Here is a 22,810-nt window from a genome sequence, read left to right as displayed (position 1 = left end):
ACCCATCTCACCACAGGGCACCTGGGAAGAAGCGATGCTCAACCAAACTTGGACTCAAAGCACAGCCTAGAGAGTTGCCCCTGCATGGTCCCATGGGAGTCTGACAACCAATCAGAATACAAGATCAAGATCAAAGGCCAGAGAGGGGATAAAACCAGGGGCTTTCAGCATCTCTGCCCCTTTTTCTTCTTCACTCAACATCTGGAAGCCTGTGATCCCCCTTTTCTGTACAGGAGCTCAAGCCATGTGGTCCTGTCCACCATTAAACCATCTTTCCAAGCAGCCTCCAGGTTTCCAGTGTCTTTGGAACAGAACCCAGAAGGACATTTCTTCCAAAAACTAATTTGCTCAAAAAAAAAAGAATGTTTTCAAACAGTGAAAGAAGAAAAGATGAAGAACTGTTATCATCTCCAAATGTCGGTGGCTGCATAGCTTATGCCTTTTGCACAGAATTCATGCCTTTTAATAAATTCAGTTAGTTGGAAAAGGTGGCTTTGTTTTTTTGTTTTTTTAATGGACACAGGGGCTCCTGTTTTGTAATTATTATTATTATTTTTTTGTAAAGTAATCCTCTTGCCAGGCTCCATTATAAAGATCTGATTTACAAGAGTTGTTTCGAAACTCCAAATGTAGGCCAAAAAAGACTGGTGGCACTTTTTGCAAAAGGAATACATTTTCATCACAAAGACAACACAACATTAGGCATTCTACTTTGTGGCAAATATCTAAAACATAATACACTGTTGATATGTGCCACAAATGGAGCAATGCACAGTGGTTGAAAGTTTAAGCCAGAAAGTGTAGACAAGGCTTGGCTACCCATCAGCCACAGCCTGAAAGGTGAATTTCATTCACATGAAATTAAACCTTTATTTTTTTTATCAACTGCCCCCTTTCTGAATGGTTTGTGAATTTCCTTTTCTTTTCAGCAAAACGGCTCAGACATTCTTGCGGAATACAAAATAGAAAGAAAATATTTGAGGGAATCTTGGGATATGAGTAGGATTATGACTATGAGAAGTTCTGAGGGGAGAGTACATAATTATTAAAAACTAACTAGAAGGAAAATGAAATCGTAGCTCTGGATAGAAACGGCAGAGTAGCTGCATAGTATAATTATTCAATAGTAGCTTTGCTAGAATTGTTAAGTTTCCTTTAAGCAAACACACAATATCTTGCATTTTATTCTAAAACAGAACGGCCTTCTGCCACCAACTTTTTCCAAGGAATGACGAAATTGCCACTTGAAACGGATGCAATTAAATCTATACATGTGGAAAGATAAACCTGTGGTGTTTGCAGGATGGGCTGTTTTTTCTCAAGACATCTGAAGGATGTGTTCACCCCTAGAAAAATCCATTTGCAAATTAGCTGGAATCAAAGCAAATGTGTTGTTATTACATAGCCTAAAGTTTCTGATGATTTTAAATGTTAAAAACAGTCAAGTGTCTTGCAAGAAAAGGTACAAAATTTAAAAGGGCCTACAGTATATCACAGAAGTGAGTAAGCCCCCCCCCTCACATTTTGTAAATATTTAAGTATACCATAACTCCTGATAGGAGCTGAATCCTATGTCATTTTTGACATGGTTCGCCAAGAAATATCAACTATATTGTTGAAAACGTTCAAACCACTTGGTTTTATATTGCTAATCCTTTCAGTAACCAACATGATAGGCCAATAATATGATTCTCCTATATTGTAGAGGGCTAGACAAGAGGATAAGGATGATAAAATATTTTTTTGGGTGGGGGAGGATGATCCAGGACATTGTTCTGTGGATTGAGCAGTTTCACAAAATAAGATGTACATTTGTACAGGATAATGTACGGGGACTCCTCACTTAGTGACTGGTTGCTCTGTCTATGACCAGCTGAAATTAAAACAGAGACCTACCCTACAATCTAATTATGATGATGGCCACATCCTCCCCCTCCCACTGTCATCACATGATCCCATTTTGGGTGCTTGGCAATCGGCTCGTCTTTATGGCTATTTGCAGCATCCTGTGGTCACGTGACTGATTTTTTGGCAGATTTCACCAGTTTCTGTCATTTTACTTGCTTTCAAAAGGATATAATAGCAATAGCAGTTAGACTTATATACCGCTTCATAGGGCTTTCAGTCCTCTCTAAGCGGTTTACAGAGTCAGCATATCGCCCCCACAGCCTGGGTCCTCATTTCACCCACCTCGGAAGGATGGAAGGCTGAGTCAACCTTGAGCCGGTGAGATTAGAACCGCTGAACTGCAAATAACAGTCAGCTGAAATGGCCTGCAGTACTGCACCCTAACCACTGCGCCACCTCTGCTCTGGGCAGGGGTAGGATTGAAAAATTTTAGCAACCGGTTCTCTGCCCAGTTGCTGGGTGGGCATGACCATGGTGGGCATGGCCTACCCGGCCTCCTGCACCATGGGGGGGGGGGCATTTTCACTCTTCCCCAGGCTTCAGAGGCTTCCGGGAATGCAAAAACGGTCTCCCCCCGGACTCCGGAGGCTGGAAATGGGCCGTTTCCAGACTTCCAGAATTTGTGGGAGGCTCATTGTTTGCCCTTCAAGAGTCTCCACACAGTCCCTGCACTTAGACAAACCAGTTCTCTCGAACCGGTACGAACCATCTGAACCCCTCTCCTGACTGTGGGCCAGTTGCAATCATGCGACTAAAGGGAGTAGAGGAGCTGGCTGTCAGAACTTCGAACCCAAGTCATAAATATCCCTGGGAAGGTCCTAAAAGTTAAGTGACCATTCATAAGTCAAGGACTACGTGACGATTACATGGAAAACCTCTGCTTTGTCCCCTTTCTTAATCTTTGCCTCAGAATCCCCTTGTCTTCTACTGTACAGTAGTGGCCAAAATTGTGGAAACCTTTTGGGGGAAACGTACAGTATTTTTGAGGTTTGATGGCTTAATAACACCACTTTTCCCCCCCTTTTTTTGGAGTAGAATCATAAATTTATATATCAATGGAAAGATAATTTAATCAAGAAAGTAATACAATAATGTTTATGAAGGATCTGCTCTTAGAATAGCAGTTAAAAGAAGAAAAGTGAAACGCACAGAAAAAAACGAGATATACAAAAATTGTCGCCATAGAAAAAACGAGATATACCATAATGATCACCATGTCAGTTAATACTTAGCTGGATAACCTTTAGCATGAATTACAACCTTACAACGTGCTTCCTGTGGAGTGAACCAAGTCTTTTAGTTCTGCAGCTATTATAATGTCATACCAAGATTGAATGATTGCTTCTATTAGCTGGCTTTTATTGCCTGCTATATTTGGCTGTAACTTCATAGAATACAGATACGTGAACAAACTTTGTTGCATTACATTCTTGATTAAATTGATTAAATTATCTTTGCATTGATACATACTACCAAAAAATGGTGTTATTAGTCATCAAACCTCAAAAATACACTTTTCTCAAAAGGTTTCCACAATTTTGGCCACTACTGTATGTCCGTGGCACGACAAAACCGCGCTCGACTAAAGCGCGCCCGATTAAACCGCGTCGCTGACGTCATCAACAGGGCGACAACAGCGAGCGCGGAGAAAGAAGGGCGCTTTAAATAGCGCTTTGAAAGCAAGCTGATTCAAGTTAAGGTAAGGGTTAGGTTTAGGGTTAGGTTAAGGGTTAGGGTTAGGTTAGGGTTAGGTTTAGGGTTAGGTTAAGGGTTAGGGTTAGGATTAGGGTTAGGGTTAGGTTTAGGGTTAGGTTAAGGGTTAGGTTTAGGGGGGTTAGGTTTAGGGGTTAATTTTAGGTTTAGCGTTTACAGCGTGCTTCTGTCTCCGCGCTGTTGTCGCCCTGTGATGACGTCAGCTACGCGGTTTTGTCGAGCGCCCTTTAGTCGAACGCGGTTTTGTGGTGGAACCCTGTATGTCTAGTTCTCACCATGAAGCCACCAATATACATAATGCAAAAAAAAAAGAGTTTTGGACTATGGCCACTTCTCACATACACTGAGACTAATCATGTTGAGAGGGGGGTGACTGGCCCAAGTTCCCCCAATATCTAAGGGAGACAGTCTCCCTGCTCCTAAGCCAGGTCCTTCATCACCCCACAAGGCTGGCTCTCGGAAACCTTGGTCTGGTGGTTAAGGCACCAAGCTAGAAAGCAGGAGACTGTGAGTTCAAGTCCCGTCTTAGCCATGAAATCCAGATTGGGTGACTTTGGGGCCAAGAGAGCCGAGGTGGCGCAGTGGTTAGAGTGCAGCACTGTAGGCTACTTCAGCTGACTGCAGTTCTGCAGTTCGGCTGTTCAAATCTCACCGGCTCAAGGTTGACTCAGCCTTCCATCCTTCCGAGGTGGGTAAAATGAGGACCCGGATTGTTGTTGGGGGCAATATGCTGACTCTGTAAACCGCTTAGAGAGGGCTGAAAGCCCTATGAAGCAGTATATAAGTCTAACTGCCACTGCTATTGCTATTGCTAATCACCAGAGATTTCTGAGTTTTAGTCCCGCCTTAGGCATGGAAGCCAGTTGGGTGACTTTGGACCAATCAACAGGAGACGATGAGTTCTAGTCCTGCCTTAGCCACGAAAGCCAGCCAGTCACTCTCTCTCTCTCTCTCTCTCTCAGCCCAACCCACCTTACAGGGTTGTTGTCGTGGGGGAAATAGGAGGAGGAAGGTGCGTTGGATAGGTTTGCTGCCTTATTTGCAAAAAATAAAGGCAGAGTACAAATAAATGAAAATATGCAAGACTTGTACCTCTGGGTCAACTTTTGAAGCAATGAAATCACCCAAGGAGTGTCAGGGTGGACACAATATTTCCATCCGTTTATCAGAGTAAATCTGAAAGAGAAAAGAGGCTGTTAGTCTTCCCAGTTCAGAGGCCCCTCAATCTTTTGCGCACCAGGGACCAGTTCGGTGGCTAGAGAGGTTTTTCCACACACCGGAGGGGGTCATGGTTTTGCCTGCTGCCTGCATCCCGCGGATGGCGCTTCGCTTGTTTGCGTGGCCCAGTTCCTGGTGTGCCATGGCCCAATATCAACTCACGGCCCTGGGGGTTGGGAACCCATGTTCAACATGACGAGCTCCCTCTAGACCAGGGGTGTCAAACTGGATTTCTTTGAGGGCCAAATCGGCATTGTAGTTCTTCTCTGTGGGTCGCGGGGGGGGGGGGGCAGGACTGGAAGAGAGACAGGATGGACACCAGAGGTTCTGACCCAAGGTGGGTTCCTACTGGTTTGGACCGGTTCGGCCAAATAGGTAGTAACTTGCTAGCCTGGAACAGGCAATGACCCAGGCCACCCACACCCGCCATCTTGTTTTTGGCTTCTGCGCATGTGTAAAAGGATTTCTTTACTACTGCACGCGGCGCGTCCCTGAGCGAATTGGCAGGAGCAGCAGCCAGAATCCACCCTTGGTTCTGACCAGTTCTGGAGAACTGGTAATGGAAATTTTGAGTAGTTCGGAGAACCGGTAAATACCACCTCTGGCTGGCCCCGCCCCCATCTATTCTCTGCCTCCCGAGTCCCAGCTGATCGGGAGGAAATGGGGATTTTGCCGTATCCTTCCCCTGGGGCGGGGAGGGAATGGAGATTTTGCAATATCCTTCCCCTGCCACGCCCACCAACCCACGCTCACCAACCCATGCCACGCCTACCAACCCATGCCTACTGAACCAGTAGTAAAAAAAATGGAATCCCACCACTGACAGACACCTCCTGTAGCACCCTGCCAGTCAAAAATGGGCTGTGGAGGGGCACATGCCCTGTATTTGGCCTTCACGCGAGGGCGTGAAGCACGCCGTTTTGGCCTGCAGAGGCACCGCAGGCTGCTCCTTTGATATTTCCAGGCCGGCCCCTTTGGGCCAGATCTAAGCAACCCGGGGGCCGGATGTGGTTCATGGACCTTGAGTTTGACATGCTAGGTCTTAAAGAGTATTCTACTCCAGATTGAAGCTCACTTACATGACCTCAGTTCTTCGGCAGTGAATTCCTCTGGGGATGACCTGAATGGCTTTCACTTGCTTGGGACCAAAAAACATCGAAACGACCCTTAAGCATTTGCATCTTCCCAAGTGGGCGACATGCCCTTCCATTGCCAGACCTGTTTGCAAACCAGTACACAACATTTTATCATACGGCCATTATATTCTTAGTATATTCTTGACATCTTAAGTTTTTCCTCCAAAGTGCTTTCAATATCACATAGTATGGAATAGAATAGAATAGAATTTTATTATTTGTATGCCGCCCTTCTCCGGGAGGACTCAGGGCAGCGAACAATTCAAGGGGGAAAAAGGGGAACATAAAAAACAAAATACAAATAATAAAAATAGGCAACAGTCGCACAACCATACATGTCGAGAGGGGAGGGAACTCATCACCCCCAGGGCTACTGGCAAAGCCAGGTTTTGACGGCTTTTCGGAAGGCCTGGAGAGAGGTGAGGGTCCGAATCCCTGCGGGGAGTTCATTCCAGAGGGCCGGAGCTGCCACAGAGAAGGCCCTCCCCCGGGTAATAGCCAGGTGGCATTGGCTGGTAGATGGCACCCGGAGGAGGCCAACCCTGTGAGATCTAATGGGTCTGTGGGAGGTAATTGGCAGCAGGCCGTCTCTCAAGTTATACCCAGTATAACTCTTTCGCTTCTTTGGATCATCGCCCTCAAGTCATAAGCGCTACAGGCCAGGAGTGGGTTCTGGATTCTTTTACTGCCAGTTCTCTCAGGGATGCGCTTCGGGCGCATGTGCCCATGCGCAGAAGTAAAAAAGCAACGTGGCGCTGATAAAATCAGTTTGGGTGTGTGCACAGTTGAATTACTACCTACTCAGCCGAACCGGTAGGAACTCACCTCTGCTACAGGCTGAAAGAATAGCTGTGAGCTATTGTTTCAATTACAGTTTAATGGATAAACCACCATTGACACAATAGACAATGTCGCGATGTGTTTGTTTTTTCGTTTCGTTGCTGAGCATCATGGATGAGTTCCAAGGTTGGGTTCTGGAAGCCGTGATTTATGACTGAAGTATGTAATAAGCCCCCAACGATTCTTTACCAGGCATTCCTCTAACAAACAATGGGTTAGCATAATATATCAGATCTTGACACTTGTGACTACATAAACCCAAAATCTGTGTTAACTCATCTCTTTAGATGAGGGCCCAATCTCTCTCTATAAAAACGGCTGTGTGTGTGTGTGTGTTTGTGTATGTTCCAGCATAACTCTGGAACGCTTCGAGCAATTTCAGCCAAACTTTTTGAGGACCACCTGTGCAAGCATTTCGGCACACACACTCTCCTTTGGTAACCCCCGCCACATTAACACATGCACAACACTTTGTGAATCTTTTCTAAAAATGGCTGTCTGTGTGTACGTTCCAACATAACTCTGGAACGCCTTGAGCAATTTCAGCCAAACGTCGTACATAGATGACTTACTCTCCGGAAACAAATACTGTGGGGGGTAAGACACCCCTAAAACCCCTCGTGTGTGTGTGTTCTATTAAGATGCAGCCTGTTGTGCCTTAAAATGGCTTCTACTCCACAGTGCAGTGGAGTTGCCATTGTAATGGCTTCACGGTGCTCCACAAGGGGGCTCCCTCTGGTAAGGGGGAAAATCCAACATTAGAAATTACATTTCCCCCCTATAAATAAATTCCCCTGGCAACACCTGGTTATCACCTAATTGTTTTAATAAAAAAACCTCTTTGATCTTTCCTTTTCTATCGTTCCCCCCCCCCCGGGTATTTTGTCGTCCCCCCCCCCCGGGTATTTTGATGGCTTCCCATGCTGTAACGCATCTTAATAGGTTCTTTTTAACCAGCTATTTTTGTGCCTTGGAGTGTGGCGTATTATCAAGAACAGGGGTCCCCAATTCCTGGGCCTTTTCAGGATCTAGATCAGGGGTGTCAAACGGCCTGCAGGGTGCTTAGATCCAGCCCGTGGGACCAGCCTGGAAATAGCAAAGGAGCGACCTGTGGTGCCTCTGCTAGCAAAAACATGGCACGGGGGCGCATGGGAGGCTCCTGTACACCCCATTTTAGCCTGGATGGCCTCCTGCAGCACCCTGCCGGCCAAAATGGGGAGTGTCCCATTTTGGCGGTAGGGTGCTGTAGGAGGCTGTCCCGTCTCCCCAACCCCCACTGGCCCAGCTCGCGGAGGACAACTGCAATTGCTGATCAGGACCTCCGAGAAATCCAGTTTGACACCCCTGATCTAGGTAGCACATCCGTCCATCCGTCCCCCATTCAGCAGAAATAATTGCCTTCCACAAAACGGGTCCCTGGGGCCAAAACACTTGGGCCACCCTGATCTAGAATGTGCAAAAATCACGCTTGAAATTCTCCAATCCTTATCTAAGGGTGCCATCATGTGTCTCAAATGGCCTTTTAGCGTAGTTCCTTTAAAGCCACATTTCAGGGTGGAACAGAAGTCGTGGTGGAGAATTCATCCACAGAAAGGAAGGGCGTCCAGCTATTTTTCCAAAGCACCCGAAAACCAGACCAGGAACAATGGATGGAAACATGATCAAGGGGATATTCAACCTGGAGATAAGGAGAAATGTTCTGACAGTGAGAACAATCAACCCATGGAACAGAAGTCGCCTTCGGAAGTTGTGGGAGCTTCATCACTGGAGGCTTTCAAGAAGAGACTGGACTGGCATCTGTCAGAAATGGTGTAGGGTCTCCTGCTTGAGTGGGGGGTTGGACTAGATCAGAGGTCGGCAACCCTAAACACTCAAAGAGCCATTTGGACCCGTTTCCCACAGAAAAGAAAACATCGGGAGCCACAAATCCCTTTTGACGTCCAAAATGAAGATAACACTGCACTGTTTGCCCATTTCTCCCCACATATTAAGTATACCGGTAAACCAGTCTTGTCAGCAGGGAAAGCAGATGAATCTGCCCACCTAACATTAAAGGTTCTGTTTTCTTCTGAAACTTCTTGGATTTATCCATGGTTGGCCTTACCGGGGGGGTCGAAAAGTTCAATAAATTGTGTGCCAGCGGGTGTCACACATTGGCAGTTAAGAAGCATATTTCGAGCGACAGGGAGCTGCAGCAGTGGGAGGAAAGAGCCGCATGTGGCTCCTGAGCCGCAGATGGATGACCCCTGGACTAGATGACCCACAAAGTTGTCCCAAAAGTTCTTTTTTTTTCAAGAGGCTGGATTTCTTGGGGGGTTTTTTGAAGACGTTTCGCTGCTCATCCAAGAAGCTTCTTCAGCTCTGACTGGATGGTGGGGGGAAATGGAAGGATTTCGACAGTTCCAAGAAGGCTCCACACCTGATTGCACCACTCAGGTGACCCCGTGGACACAGATAAATCTCCAGGTGACAAACAGCTTGCTAAAAGGGTGCAAAGGACCAGCTGTCTGCAAGGAATATAAATCCTTCCATCTCCACACCCTCCAGTCAGCTGAAGAAGCTCCTTGGATGAGAAGCGAAACATCTTCGAACAAAAACCAGAAAGTGCAGTTGCCTCCTGAAAAAAAGCACCTTTGGGACCATCAGTACAATGACTTGCCTTCAGAAGTTGTGGGTGCCTCCCACACTGAAGGCTTTTAAAAAGAGATTGCACAACCACGTTTCTGGAATGGTAGTCTCCTGCTTAAGCAGAAGGTTGGACTAGAAGATCTCTAAGGTCCCTTCCAACTCTTGTTATTCTGTATCCGGAAATGGGTTCTGTAGTTAAGCCCGAGGGGATCAAGCTGAAATGAAATAAAAGAGACTTACCATAGATTTCATTGATGCGGTTGGCTATTAAAGCCAGCGTTAATATCAAAACCAGGCCCTTCATCACCGCTGGATCGTAGGATTCCCAAGAAGGATGGTTTGAAGAAGTGTTTTCCCCTTATAAACCTTCCCTTCCTAAAAGGAACTTGCAGATATGGCCTTAAAAGACTGGTTGAAAGGGAAAAAAATCCCCTTGTGAGTATATGTGTCTTTGTCTATTTGTATAAACGTCCGGGCAGAATTATTTTTCCTGAAGCAGAAGTAATTGTACCATTTTACCGGTTGACTAGCGGGGAAATTTAAAAGGGGGAAGTTTTCTGTACAGGCCCCAGAAAGCTTCCTCCATTGTATCTGGGCAGCTGAGAAGGACAGTAGTAACTGTGAGAGGGATGTTGGTTGGAGTCCTAGTGGACAATCATTTAAATAGGAGCCAGCCGTGTGCAGCAGCTGCCAAAAAAGCCAACACAGTTCTAGGCTGCATAAACAGGAGGGATAGAATCAAGATCACGTGAAGTGTTAATACCACTTTATAAAGCCTTGGTATAAGGCCACACTTGGAATACGGCATTCAGTTTTGGTCTCCACGATGTCAAAAAGTTGTGGAGACTCTAGAAAGAGTGCAGAGAAGAGCAACAAAGAGGATTAGGGGACTGTAGGCTAAAACATATGAAGAACGGTTGGAGGAACTGGGTATGTCTAGTTTAATGAAAAGAAGGACTAGGGGAGACATGATAGCAGTCTTCCAATATCTCAGGGGTTGCCACAAAGAAGGGGGAGTCAAGCTATTCTCCAAAGCACCTGAAGGCAGGACAAGAAGCAATGGGTGGAAACTAATCAAGGAGAGAAACAACCTAGAACTAAGGAGAAATTTCCTGACAGTGAAAACAATTAATCAGTGGAATGACTTGCCTTCAGAAGTTGTGAATGCTCCAACACTGGAGGTTTTAAAGAAGATGTTGGATAGCCATTTGTCTGAAATGGTGTAGGGTTTCCTGCCTAAGCAGGGGGTTGGACTAGAAGATCTCCAAGGTCCCTTCCAACTCTGTTATTCTATTCCATTCCATTCTATTCAACAATATGGCAATAAAAATCACAAAATGGAGCGAAACTCATTTAACCCCTGTCTATTTACCTTCTCAATCAAACTGACTCTCTTTCTATGAAGGCAAAGTCTCCTTCAAGTAGTAACTTGGTGGAGACCTCCTGCGTTGTGATCTTGGCAAAAGTGTTGATTCCCTGCCATTTATGTTGTGTTGTTGTTTTTTATTTTACTTTCCCCATCGAGTCTACAATCCTGGAGATTGCCATTATGGACACATAGTCTTCTCTTCAGAACAGAGAAGAATTGGCAAATCTATTTCTCAATAACATCCGTGGTCATCCATGGTCAACCGCTTAAAACACGAATGGGGAATTTCTGGCCCAGAGGTCACTCCAGGCTAGTAAAACTCTCTTGTGTGTAGCCCATTTTGACCAACTTTTTTTTTGAAGCCCTAAAGGATAATAATCCACCCAACACTGAATTAAAACAGTTGAACAGGCTGTTCGGACCGAGGCTTCCCGAGAGCCTGAAGCAAACTCCTTGTCCCAACAAAAAAAAAACCTTTTATTAATTTGCTGTGAATTCTGCTCATTCACATCCAGCTAAGTCTTTCAAGGGAGGATTTACAGTCACAGACCTTATCTGCCTTGGAGAGCTGCCAGGCCGATGTTTGCAAAACTTGGAAACTCTGCAATCGGACATTTTGCTCGTGAAGCTACTTGGCAGAGATAAGGTATCGGCAGTTTCACAACCGCAGTTCTCCTCCCGCCCCACCCCCCATCTATAAGACGTCCCTCCATTTTTAGGTAAATATTTTAAAGAAAAAGTATCGTCTCATGCACGGGAAAAAAGGATATTTTCTGCATTTACTTTTCACAGGGGGCCATGAACTAATCAAACCATCTGAGGTTGGGTGTACACAATGTCACCTCCCCCTCCCCAAGATGAAGTCTAAAAAAGCTTTGTTTCTGTCTCTACAGATTCTTTCAAGATTGTATTTAGCAATAGCAATAGCAGTTCGACTTATATACCGCTTCATAGGGCTTTCAGCCCTCTCTAAGCGTTTTACAGAGTCAGCATATCGCCCCCCACAATCTGGGTCCTCATTTTACCCACCTCGGAAGGATGGAAGGCTGAGTCAACCCTTAGCCGGTGAGATTTGAACTCTGAGATATGTAGTTATGGCTGTTGTAACAGGCTAGGATCACGCGGTCCCTCCCCGTTTGCAACCTTCCCCGTCACCTTCCAACGCAGCAAAGTCAACACTGAAGCTGGATTCGCTTAGCAACTATGTGATTCACTTAACAACCGTAGGAAAAAGGGGGCCGTAAAATCCTGCGTGACTCATTTAACAGTCACTTCGCTTAGCAGTGGAAGGGCCAGAAACATCGTGGACGTAAAAGCAAGGACTACCTGCAGGGGTGGGATTCAGCCGGGTCGGACTGGTTGGGGGCAAACCGGATGCTAATTTTACATCTGGTTCGCCGAACCAGTAGTTGGAATGACTGGCTGGCCACGCCCACAGCTCCCATCCACGAGTCTCCACGGAGCCTGTTTTGGATGCCAGGTAAATGCAGGGCCCGGTGGAGGCTCTGGGAGGGTGAAAAATGGGCCTCCCAGAAGTTCTGGAAGTCCGGAAATGCCCCACCCACACCCCCGGCCGTGGTGCAGGCGGCTGAGTAGCCCCTCATGGCCACGCCCACCCAGCAACCAGGCAGAAAACTGGTTGCTAAACATTTTCAATCCCATCCCTGACTTCCTGTAATGTACATTCATTAATGGCACGTATTTTATACCATGTGTTACGAAGATGGAACAACAAGGGGAGAGTTTGATGCTTGTGGGCATTACCGTTTCCACGATGAGAGAAATACCCCCCAATACAATGAAGCTCTTCTCTTTTTGTCAGCAAATGGGAAAACTTCCTCTTTGCCACTGTCTTCAAAATTGGCTCTTTTCAGGCTGTTATGAAATCCTTTTTTTCTTTTTTTTAGCAGCTTGGAATATCCGCAAGAGGCTAAGTGGCGGCCGAAGTAAAGTCCCTCCAGGTGTCCGGCTACGAGGATGCTATTTGCCTCCCCCTTAAGTTTCTTTTTCCTTGCAGCCTGAGAGCAGAAGTAGCAGAAGACCAAGCGATACACAAAATAACACACACCTACTGTTAAAGAAAGCCCCTAACAAAATCAGCGGGTCCGGTAGACAAAACAAGTCACCTCATCGCCCAATATGGTTTCTGCCTTGGAATTTTGACCAGCCATTTACATTCTTCTTCTTCTTTTTTTTTTTCAATTTCTTTTTATTTTTAAACATAAAAAAACAACATAAAAAAATCCTCATCCATTACATACAGCATGTCGTTTGGTTACAAGTGTTTTTGCATCCGTATTCTCAATTGCATTTACAAACACAGATTTTTCATCTAATATAACTAGATACCTCACTTTCATTGTACAACGTATATTCCAGGGATGGGTTGCTAATCCTGTTCGAACCGGTTCGGTTGGAACGGGGCCGGCGACGTCCTTGTGCACGCGCACAGTTCACGCAGGCACCTTAGCGCCTGCGCGATACTCCAGCTGCTCTCAGAGACTCACACAGGCGCTGTATGTGCCATCTAGCTGCTCGCGGAGAATCGCGCAGGCACTGTATGTGCCATGCGCCTGCGTGGAAGCGCAGAAGCCTTCAAAGACCGGTAAGGAGCGCGGGCGGGCGGGTGGGCCCTTCGCCGTTCCCGGAAGTTACTTACTTCTGGGTTCGCCGACCAACTGGTTCGCAGGGATCGCTGTGAACCGGTTGAAACCCACCCCTGGTATATTCAATTACAATTATTATTTTTTTCAATAATCCTAATTCCCTTACATTCTTGATTGTCTGTTTAATAACAATATACCTTTATACAATCACAGATCCCGATATGAAAAAGATTTACCAACCATTTATATTTGTATATCACTGTTTTCAATTATGTATAATCCCACCAATCAACTATCGAGTATGCTCATGTTCAGCCATTTACATTCTTGAACTACAAGGGGTGCTCGACTTACGACCACGATTGAGTCCAAAATGTCTGTGACTGACACATTTATAAATCGCAATAGCACTTAGACTTATATACCGTTTCACAGGGCTTTTACAGCCCTCTCTAAGCGGTATACAGAATCAGCCTGTTGCCCCCGCAACAATCTGGGTCCTCATTTTACCCACCTCGGAAGGAGGGAAGGCTGAGTCAACCTTGAGCCTGGTGAGATTCGAACTGCTGGCAGTGGGCAGTGAGTTCCAATACTGCATTCTAACCATTACACCGCTACAGCTTTCTTCCTTCTCATTTCCATTCCTTCCTTCCTTCTCATCTTCCTTTCTTCCTTCCTCCGTCCCTCCCTCCCTCCCTTCCTTCCCAAACTTAGACTTATATACTTTGAAGCCATCTCTAAGCGGCTTACAGAGTCAGCCTCTTGCCCCCCAACAATCGGGATCCTCATTTTACCCACCTCGGAAGGAGGGAAGGCTGAGTCAACCTTGAGCTTGGTTAGATTCTATCTGCCAAATTGCAGGCAGCCGGCAGTCAGCAGAAGTAGCCTGCAGTACTGCACTCTAACCACTGCGCCAACAAGGCTCTTGTTAAGTGAGTTTTGCCCCATTTTACGACCTTCCTTGCCACCGTTAAGTGAATCACTGCAGCTGATAAGCTAGTAATACCATTGGTCAAGCAAATCTAGCTTCCCCGTGGATTTTGCTGGTCGCAAAAGGTGATCACGTGACCCTGGGACACAGCAACGTTCATAAGTATGAACCAGGTGCCAAGGATCTGAATTTTGGTGCTGCAGAGGTCACAGCTGTGAAGAACAGTGATCAGTCACTTTTTTCAATGCTGGTCACTAAATGAACTGTTGTAAATCGAGGACTATATGTATTGAGACTTTTTTTTTTTTTAGAATGACTGGCAAGCTGGCCTGCTAAGATTATACTGGCCGCTAGAGGGCATCACATTCCTGTTTATGGCAGAAAAAAAGAGGTAGAAAGTAGGAATTGACAATAGAATTTTCTAAAGGCTTCCTGTCTCAGGAAACGGGATCTAGAAAATTGTAAATAATGTGATATCCCTTGTTCATCTTTAAAAAGTAATCAATGGATGAATTTGTTTGCTAAAACTTCTCTCACCATTCTCATTAGATCAGGAGCTGCTGAGTGGCACAAATATTCATGTTCTAATTTGGGAGTCCTTGCTCTACAAACACAATTGGGGCCAGATTCTCTGTTGCTAAGCAAGGCGGTCGTTGAATGAGTCTGATTTTAATGACTTTTTTTTGCCATGGTTGTTAAAGGGAATCACTGAGGTTGTTAAGTGAATCACGTGGTCGCTAAGTGAATCCAGCTTCCTCCATTGACTTTGATTGTCGGAAGTCAGCTGGGAAGGTTAGAAAGGGAGATCACATGACCCACAGCCCACCGTCATAAGTACGTGCCAGTTGCCAGGCAATTTTGACCCCACGATCCTGTGATGATGTGTGAGGACCAGTCGTAACTCACTTTTTTCAGCGCTATTGCAACTTCAAAAGATTGATTGTAAGTCAAGAATTACCTGTATTTTTTTTTTTTTAGGATTGTAGGCAAGAGAGAGAAAGAGAGCAGTGGTGTAGGCTTACAATGGCTGTGTTTATCGTTAATTCAAAGCAGGAACTTGGACCTTTTAATTTCAATAATAACGTTTCCACAGAATTTGAAAAGGAGAAGTTTTTTGCATTTAACAGCAGAGTAATTTCTTCCTTGTTTTCGATTATCAGAGAACTAAAAAGGAAACTTCAGTGGTTTTTTTTTTTAATTTTATTGATGCATTTTTCTTTAACATACACGAGTATGTAAGCAGCGTATTGTCTGGGTCAATTTATTTATAAATAATGATAGTAATAATAATATTATTTACTTCTACATAGTGGTATTCTTCCAACTTCCAATTTCTATCTCTATTGTCTAACCCTGGGGTCAGCAATCTGTGGCTCTGGAGCCGCATGTGGCTCTTTCATCCCTCTGCTGTGGCTCCCTGTTGCCGGTCGGCTCCACAATTGATAGGGCTTTCGGTTAGGACAGGTGGAGGAAAAAGGATGCCATGCTAGTTGGAGACTCTATGGTGGGGGAACCGGACTTCTGGTCAGTTTCAGAATTGAATGGGGGGCTTCCAGTTAGGACCTTTGTGGGTCTTTGAGTGTTTAAGGTTGCCGACCCCTGGTCTTACCATTGGTAAAACAAATCCCATGTTAAAAAAATATTCTGTATCTTCTTTATCCTTTATCTTTAATGTTAACCTATCCATTTCCCCACAGTCTAATTTTTTTAAAATTATAGGAATTTCCTCATTTTTCCAAATACAATTCTCGGCCCTGTCAAAACATGTAATATTAAGTATATGTTCCCTTTGTCACAGTTTTCTGGTAGTATACCTAACAAAAATATTTCTGTCTTTAAAGCTTTAAAAACTTTAAAGATTGAACAACCGTTTTGTCTGAAATGGTATACTTTTCTTCCTGAGCAGGGGGTTGGACTAGAAGACCTCCAAGGTCCCTTCCAACTCTGTTATTCTATTCTATTCCATTCCATTCTAATATTCTATTCTATTCTATTCCTATCCTATCTTATCCTATCCAACATGTCAATAAAAATCACAAAATGCAGCAAAACTCATTTAACCACTATCTCACTTAGTAACAAAAATTTGGAGCTCAGTTATGATCATATGTGGAGACAAAAATAGTACTATGCCACAGATTTATTTGTGTGTGTGTGTGTGTGTGTGTGTGTGAGAGAGAGAGAGAGAGAGAGAGAGAGAGAGGGAGGGAGGGGGGGCATAGTACTATTTTTTATAATTATATCTATTTAATATTTAATAACTTTGTCATTCTCACACACAATTCAGATTCAGACTCCAGCTTGTCTGTTCACATTGTTTCCGGATTTCCAAAAGTCCAAAACTCTCTTAAACAATCATTTCAGGAAAAAATTAGACACAATCAGCATCTCACACAGCAGAAAAGCGAGAAGGTTCACATTGGGGATCGAGGGGGCACAGCTGCATTGGATTTTCAAGGCCAAACTTCATTTCAAGAGGAACGTTGGCGTCCATTCCTGTAGGAGAGAGAGAGAAGAGTATTATAGTGATTTGCTATGAAAATTGAGCATCAATGTACTTAGTTGACAAAGCTTAGGATCACAATTATGCCCAAAATTTCTGTTGCTAAGCAAGACCATTGTTAAGTGAATTTTGCCTTTCTTTCTCCCCCCCTCCCCCAAGTTTTAATTTTTTAATTTTATTTTTTATAAATGTCTCCAATCAATGCGTGAACAGTGTGGCACCTCGGTGTCATACTTTCTAATACAAATAAAACTAATAAATTTAATCATAACTGTTACATTCAATCCGCGTATGTATTTCTAATAATAATACGCATTTATATTAGGTTGCAATCTATCATTGTTCAGTTGTTCCACATTTTATCTTATTATTACTTTCACTTTATTATGAATACATAACAATAATGTATACACTAACGTATACACTAAGATTCCCCCTTCTCTTATTTCTATCGCTTATTCTAGCTTTTAATCGTGTCACCCTTTATTAAAAGACTTTTCCCTTTCTTTCCTATCTAACTCCTGATCATGTCATCTACCTAACAAAAAAAGAGATAAGCAGAGAGAGAGAGAGAGAGAGAGAGAGAGAGAGAGAGAAAGAGAAGCAGATCAGAACAACACAAAAGAGAAATCATCCATCCATCATCTCTTGCCCGCTTCAATACTTTTAATTGCTATGCTTTTGAAAGGGAGGGGAAGGGAAAAGGGGATCACAGAATTAAATAATTTACTCAAATACGGGGGATCTTTGACTTACAACCACAATTGAGCTCAACATTTCTGTCGCTAAGTGAGACATTTATGAAGTGAGTTTTGCCCCGTGTTCTGACCGTTCTTGCCATGGTTGTTAAGCGAATCGCAACAGTTAAGTCAGTAACATGGTTGTTACGTGAATTTGGCTTCCACATGGACTTTGTCGGAAGGTCACAAAAAGGGATCACATGACCCCCCCCCAGGACAATGCAACTGTCATAAATACGGTATTTTTCAGAGTATAAGATGCACCTTTCCCCCCCCCCCCAAAAAGAGGGTGAAAATTTGGGTGCGTCTTATACACTGAATACAGCATTTTTGGCCTCCCCGCCCCCTTTGCAAAAATGGCCATGCATAGCCTTTAGGAGGCTTCCAGAATGCTCCTGGGGGCTGGGGAGGGCAAAAACAAATGAAAAATGGGCCATTTCTTGCTCATTTCCCCCCCCAGTCCCCAGAAGCACTCTATAAGCCTCCTAAAGGCGATACATGGTCATTTTTTTTTTTACAAAAAATGGGCCCATTTTCACCAAAAAACAGGCCATTTTTTGTTCATTTTGGGGGGCCCTCCCAGCCACCAGGAGCACTCTATAAGCTTCCTAAAGGCTATGCATGCCCTTTTTCTGGCAAAAAAACCGGGCCTTTTTCTGTGAAAAACAGGCCATTTTGGGGAAGTCTGCAGAGTGTAAAAACTTTTTTTTTTTTTTAAATTTGCCTCTTCAAAATCTTGGTGCGTCTTATACTCCGGAAAAAAACAGTGTGAGTCAGTTGCCAAGTGTCTGAATTTAGATCACGTGACCCCGGGGAATGCTTCAACGGTCATAAGTGTGGAAACCCGTCATAAGTCACTTAAGTGCAGCTGTAACTTCAACCGGTCACTAAATGAACTGTTGTAGTTTGAAGACTATCTGTACCTGGGAATTCCAGGGCTATGAGCTAATCTATGAAGCTGAAAATATTTTCCCCACATCAATCTTTTCCAGAGAAATAAAAGACACTGCGTGGATGCCTTTAGGATCAGAACTCAAGCCCCAATTTGAAGCATTTTGATTTCACTTACACATTTTCCATCATGCTCAATAAATTGTTCACCCATTTGGCTTTGGAATCAAGGCAGATTTTCTGCTTGTTCTTCAGGGTAATACTGTAAAGCAAGAAAATTGGGTGAGGTGAGTTTTTACCAGGAAATAATAAATCTACCTGCGGGGGAAGGTGTTTTAACGGGAGCTATAAAAATGAAGAAGTCCATCCAGCACGTAAGCAACCAATCAGAGAAATTCCTCATTTAGCCGTGCAGACAATTTAACTTAAATATTAAGGGAGCCAAAGAAGAAAACGTACAGACCTACTTTAAAAAAACACACACATCTGTATCACTTTTATAATAGAAAAGGGGAAATTTGATAAGGTGGCAATGAGGTTGGATTTTTGGCTCTTAAGTGCCCCAGTCAGGGTATCCAAAGGGATGGGTGTTTAAAAAAAAAAAGTCACAATGATTGCAACTGCACAATTGAAACTTTGATCCTTTGATGCATTGCAACACACACAGACACACAAACTTTGATGCATTGCAACACACACACACACACACACACACACACACAATTTAACTATGTTTAAAGCAGCGGTCACCAACTGATAGTCCGTGGTCCACAAGAAAATTTTGGTGGTTCACAGAAAAATTATTCACATTTTTTTTAATATTGCACTAAGTCAGGGGTCCTCAAATTACGGCCCCTGGGATGGATATGTGCAATGAACATTTATGTTGCTGTAGTGAGCCTCCCGTTTTAATATCTCCTTTGAGTTCAACTTCTGGTGAAGCAGTGGGTTTACTACTTGTTCCTTCTTTGAGGATATTTTCATCTTAGTTCCCAGTCTGTCTACTGCCTGAGACTTCTTGCTGGGCCACCCTCCAAGTACTAATCATATCTGACCCGGGGTTAGCCTTTACAAGATCAACCAAGGTTAACTAAAAGGGCTATGTGCCTTCCATAGATGCTTCCATAGATTGCATGGAGCTTATTTTCGAATAAAGCTTGCAAACGTAGCTCCTTATCCTGGCAAACATTCATCTGGTTAAACTGCACTTAGTTATCCATCATTTTGCTTGGAAAGAGCTAGTATAGCCATAGCAATAGCACTCAAGACTTATATACCGCTTCACAGTGCTTTTACAGCCCTCTCTAAGCGGTTTACAGAGTCAGCCTCTTGCCCCCAACAATCTGGGTCCTCATTTGACCCACCTCAGAAGGAGGGAAGGCTGAGTCAACCTTGAGCCGGTCAGGATTGAACTGCTGGTAGTAGGCAGACTTAAACTGCAATGCTGCATTCTAACCACTGTGCCACCAGGAGGGAGAGTGAGAAAGGGAATTAAGAGAGGAAGGAAGGAAGGAAGGAAGGAAGGAAGGAAGGAAGGAAGGAAGGAAGGAAGGAAGGAAGGAAGATAGCAATAGCACTTAGACTTATATGCCACTTCACAATGCTTTTACAGCCCTCTCTAAGCGGTTTAGAGTCAGCCTCTTGCCCCAAACAATCTGGGTCCTCATTTGACCCACCTCGGAAGGATGGAGTCAACCTTGAGCCTGGTGAGATTTGAACCGGCAAATTGCAGGCAGTCGGCAGGCAGCAGAAGTAGCCTGCAGTACTGCACTCTAACCACTGCGCCACCGTGGCTCATGTATGACTTAAAACAGCACTGCCTGGGGGATGCCGGGAGTTGATCCACATATCTTCAAGATGCCAAGACTGAGAAACTCCGATTTATGGGGAAGATAGACAAGGACTAGCTGTACTTTGGACAGGGAGAAAGTGCCCAGAATAAAAATTTTCAGATTCTAAATTTTGCATAAACCCAAATAAACTTACATGATTTCCAATTTTTTGCAGGCAATCCCAGCTGGAAATATCTCAACTCTTGCATATCGTGCCGGACGAATGAAGGTGCTGGTGACTCTGGCACATTTGCAGCTTAAATTCAGGGGGTCAAAGATAGCTGTAACATTTCAGAAAATATTATAATTAATTTTAGATGCACAACAGAGTATTCAAAATGATGAGGGGCCTGGAGGCTAAAACATATGAAGAACGATTGCAGGAACTGGGTATGTCTAGTTTAATGAAAAGAAGGACTAGGGGAGACATGATAGCAGTCTTCCAATATCTCAGGGTCTGCCCCAAAGAAGAGGGAGTCAAGCTATTCTCCAAAGTACCTGAGGGCAGAACAAGAAGCAATGGGTGGAAACTAATCAAGGAGAGAAGCAACCTAGAACTAAGGAGAAATTTCCTAACAGTTAGAACAGTTAAGCACTGCTATTGCTATCAGAAGAGTGAACTTAAAATGTGACTGCATCTTTGTGAAATTGAGTTGGTAGAAGCCCAACGAAAATGGGGAAGCCAGATTCATTTTACAACCGTGTTACTAGCTTAACAAGTGAGTGATTCACTTAACAACCATGTCACAAAAGGTCGTGAAATGGGGCAAAAGTAACTGAACAAACGTTTCGCCTACCAACCAAAATTTTGGGCTCAACTGTGGCCAGGTCAAGAACTCTCTGTACTTCAAAAGTTCATTCAATGCCCCGTTTTTCTTCATCTTGTAGGACCATCTCTCTCTAATGTGGCTCCAAACCTAAACTTTGTTTTTTGGCAACATTTTAGTAAAGTGGGTGAGTAAATTCCCAAATCCCAACAAAATCTAGTGCCAAGCATTCCAAACAGATCACCAAGGTGCGTTGTAAATTAATTCTGTAAACTTCTGAACCTCTTTAAAATTCTAAAACCATCAATGCTATTATCAGGATGAAAGGTTTATTTATGTTATGAAGCCCATGGCACAGACGCTAAAAAAGCACATCACCGCCATGTCCTCATTGCGCAATTATAAAACTATGCTATTTACACATTCAAAGGCAGACTACTTATGCAGTCGGTGCACGATGGAGAGCGAAGCCGAAGAAGAGGAAGAGAAAAGCTCGGGAGGATACTACTTACTTGCACCAGTGAGGTGGCAGGCAATAAGCAAAACGGAAAGCCCAAGGAAGACACGAAAACTCATTCTGGCTGCAGAAGAAGGACTCACGCTGTTCTCTGAAAGCTCACCCAGATGGGGTTGCATCGTCCAGCCACCTCCAATTTATTTCCTAGATCCCCCACTACACGTCACGAGCAAAGGGCTATTTTGGGGAAACATGCAAAATTGCATCACACCCCATTTCCCAGACATTTCCCTCAGAATTTGCAGTGCTGAGGTTTGCACTTTGATAAACAAAGCAATGCTTAATTTAGGAATTGGAGAAGCAGCGCCGAAAGAATAAAGAATCTATTGTCCAATGCGAAAGGTAAATATAAACTCTGTTAGAAAAGAAACGTACCAACTCAGAATCGAAACTTAATATTACCTACGGCACGGCTGGTCATCCTGAATTTGCAACCGTTCCTCTAGGGACTGTTTCAAAGTTACAACAGCCCCGGGGAAAGAGTGACTTACGACCGTTTTTCACGCTGACGACCATTGTAGCATTCTCAAGGTCACATGATTCGAAATTCGGACTCTTGGCCGCTTGGGAGAGGTCGTCCTCGACGTACGACCTTCTGTTTAGTGACCACTCGAAGTTAGAGCCGAGGTGGCGCAGTGGTTAAATGCAGCACTGCAGGCTACTGCTAGATCAGCAGGTCAGCGGTTCAAATCTCACTGGCTCAGGGTTGACTCAGCCTTCCATCCTTCCAAGGTGGGTAAAATGAGGACCCGGATTGTTGGGGGCAATATGCTGACTCTCTGTAAACTGCTTAGAGAGGGCTTTCAGCCCTATGAAGCGGTATATAAGTCTACTGCTATTGCTATTGCTATTACAACGGCACTGAAAAACTAGACTTGCGACTGTTCTTCACACTGACGCTGTTGTTCAACTGGTCGTTAAGCAAATCTGGATTTCCCACTGCCTTGTTTTGTCAGAAGGCCGCAAAAGGAGATCACGTGACACTGTGACCGTCATAAACTGGAGTCAGTTGCCAAGCATCCGAATTTTGTTCACGTGACCATGAAGACGCTGCAATGGTCATATGTGCGAAAACTGGTTATAAGCCGTTGTAACTTTGAATGGCCACTAAATGAACTGTTGTATGTTGAGGATTAGCTGTACGAAGTGGCAAAACCAGAACTAAAGTGGGGACATGGAGCGAAAGTGGGAAGCTAGTGAGCAATGAAAAA

General features: G+C 44.2%; 2 protein-coding genes across 3 annotated transcripts; both read right to left on the bottom strand.

The window, feature by feature from the left end:
• Positions 1–1,076: 1,076 nt before the first annotated feature.
• LOC148043765 (alveolar macrophage chemotactic factor-like) lies at positions 1,077–9,765 on the bottom strand. 2 transcript variants are annotated; one of them, XM_087723761.1, is made up of 4 exons: positions 9,684–9,765; positions 5,919–6,057; positions 4,714–4,797; positions 1,077–1,371 (listed from the first exon to the last, which is right to left on the bottom strand). In XM_087723761.1, exons 1-4 carry the CDS (start codon positions 9,745–9,747, stop codon positions 1,368–1,370), a joined length of 291 nt encoding a protein of 96 aa, XP_087579887.1. In that variant the 5' UTR covers positions 9,748–9,765; the 3' UTR covers positions 1,077–1,367. The 2 variants fall into 2 exon arrangements, with proteins under 2 accessions (XP_087579887.1, XP_087579885.1); XM_087723759.1 differs by having other exon boundaries at positions 1,077–1,346.
• Positions 9,766–16,363: 6,598 nt separating this feature from the next.
• On the bottom strand, positions 16,364–21,745 carry LOC148043764 (interleukin-8-like). Its single transcript, XM_087723758.1, has 4 exons — positions 21,595–21,745; positions 20,470–20,596; positions 18,662–18,745; positions 16,364–16,845 (listed from the first exon to the last, which is right to left on the bottom strand). Exons 1-4 carry the CDS (start codon positions 21,716–21,718, stop codon positions 16,821–16,823), a joined length of 360 nt encoding a protein of 119 aa, XP_087579884.1. The 5' UTR covers positions 21,719–21,745; the 3' UTR covers positions 16,364–16,820.
• Positions 21,746–22,810: the final 1,065 nt, after the last annotated feature.

The sequence above is a fragment of the Thamnophis sirtalis genome, unplaced genomic scaffold (assembly GCF_051295495.1).
Source record: "Thamnophis sirtalis isolate CommonGarterSnake01/CBP01778 unplaced genomic scaffold, rThaSir2_p1.2 scaffold_10, whole genome shotgun sequence".
NCBI lineage: Eukaryota > Metazoa > Chordata > Lepidosauria > Squamata > Natricidae > Thamnophis > Thamnophis sirtalis.
The sequence above is the reverse complement of the archived record's forward strand: the minus strand, read 5'-3'. Positions and strand labels throughout refer to the sequence as shown.

Bases quoted from the DNA above. Each gene is read 5' to 3' on its own strand.
- LOC148043765 (XM_087723759.1), bottom strand. From the start codon at position 9,747: ATGAAGGGCCTGGTTTTGATATTAACGCTGGCTTTAATAGCCAACCGC. The intron at 6,058-9,683 runs GTAAGTCTCTTT...GTTTGCAAACAG, and splicing joins CCGCATCAATGAAATCTATG to GTCTGGCAATGGAAGGGCAT. The intron at 1,347-4,713 runs GTACAAGTCTTG...GGATTTTTCTAG, and splicing joins CTTCAAAAGTTGACCCAGAG to GGGTGAACACATCCTTCAGA.
- LOC148043764 (XM_087723758.1), bottom strand. From the start codon at position 21,718: ATGCAACCCCATCTGGGTGAGCTTTCAGAGAACAGCGTGAGTCCTTCT. The intron at 18,746-20,469 runs GTAAGTTTATTT...CTTGCTTTACAG, and splicing joins TGCAAAAAATTGGAAATCAT to TATTACCCTGAAGAACAAGC. The intron at 16,846-18,661 runs GTAAGTGAAATC...TCTCTCCTACAG, and splicing joins TTGAGCATGATGGAAAATGT to GAATGGACGCCAACGTTCCT.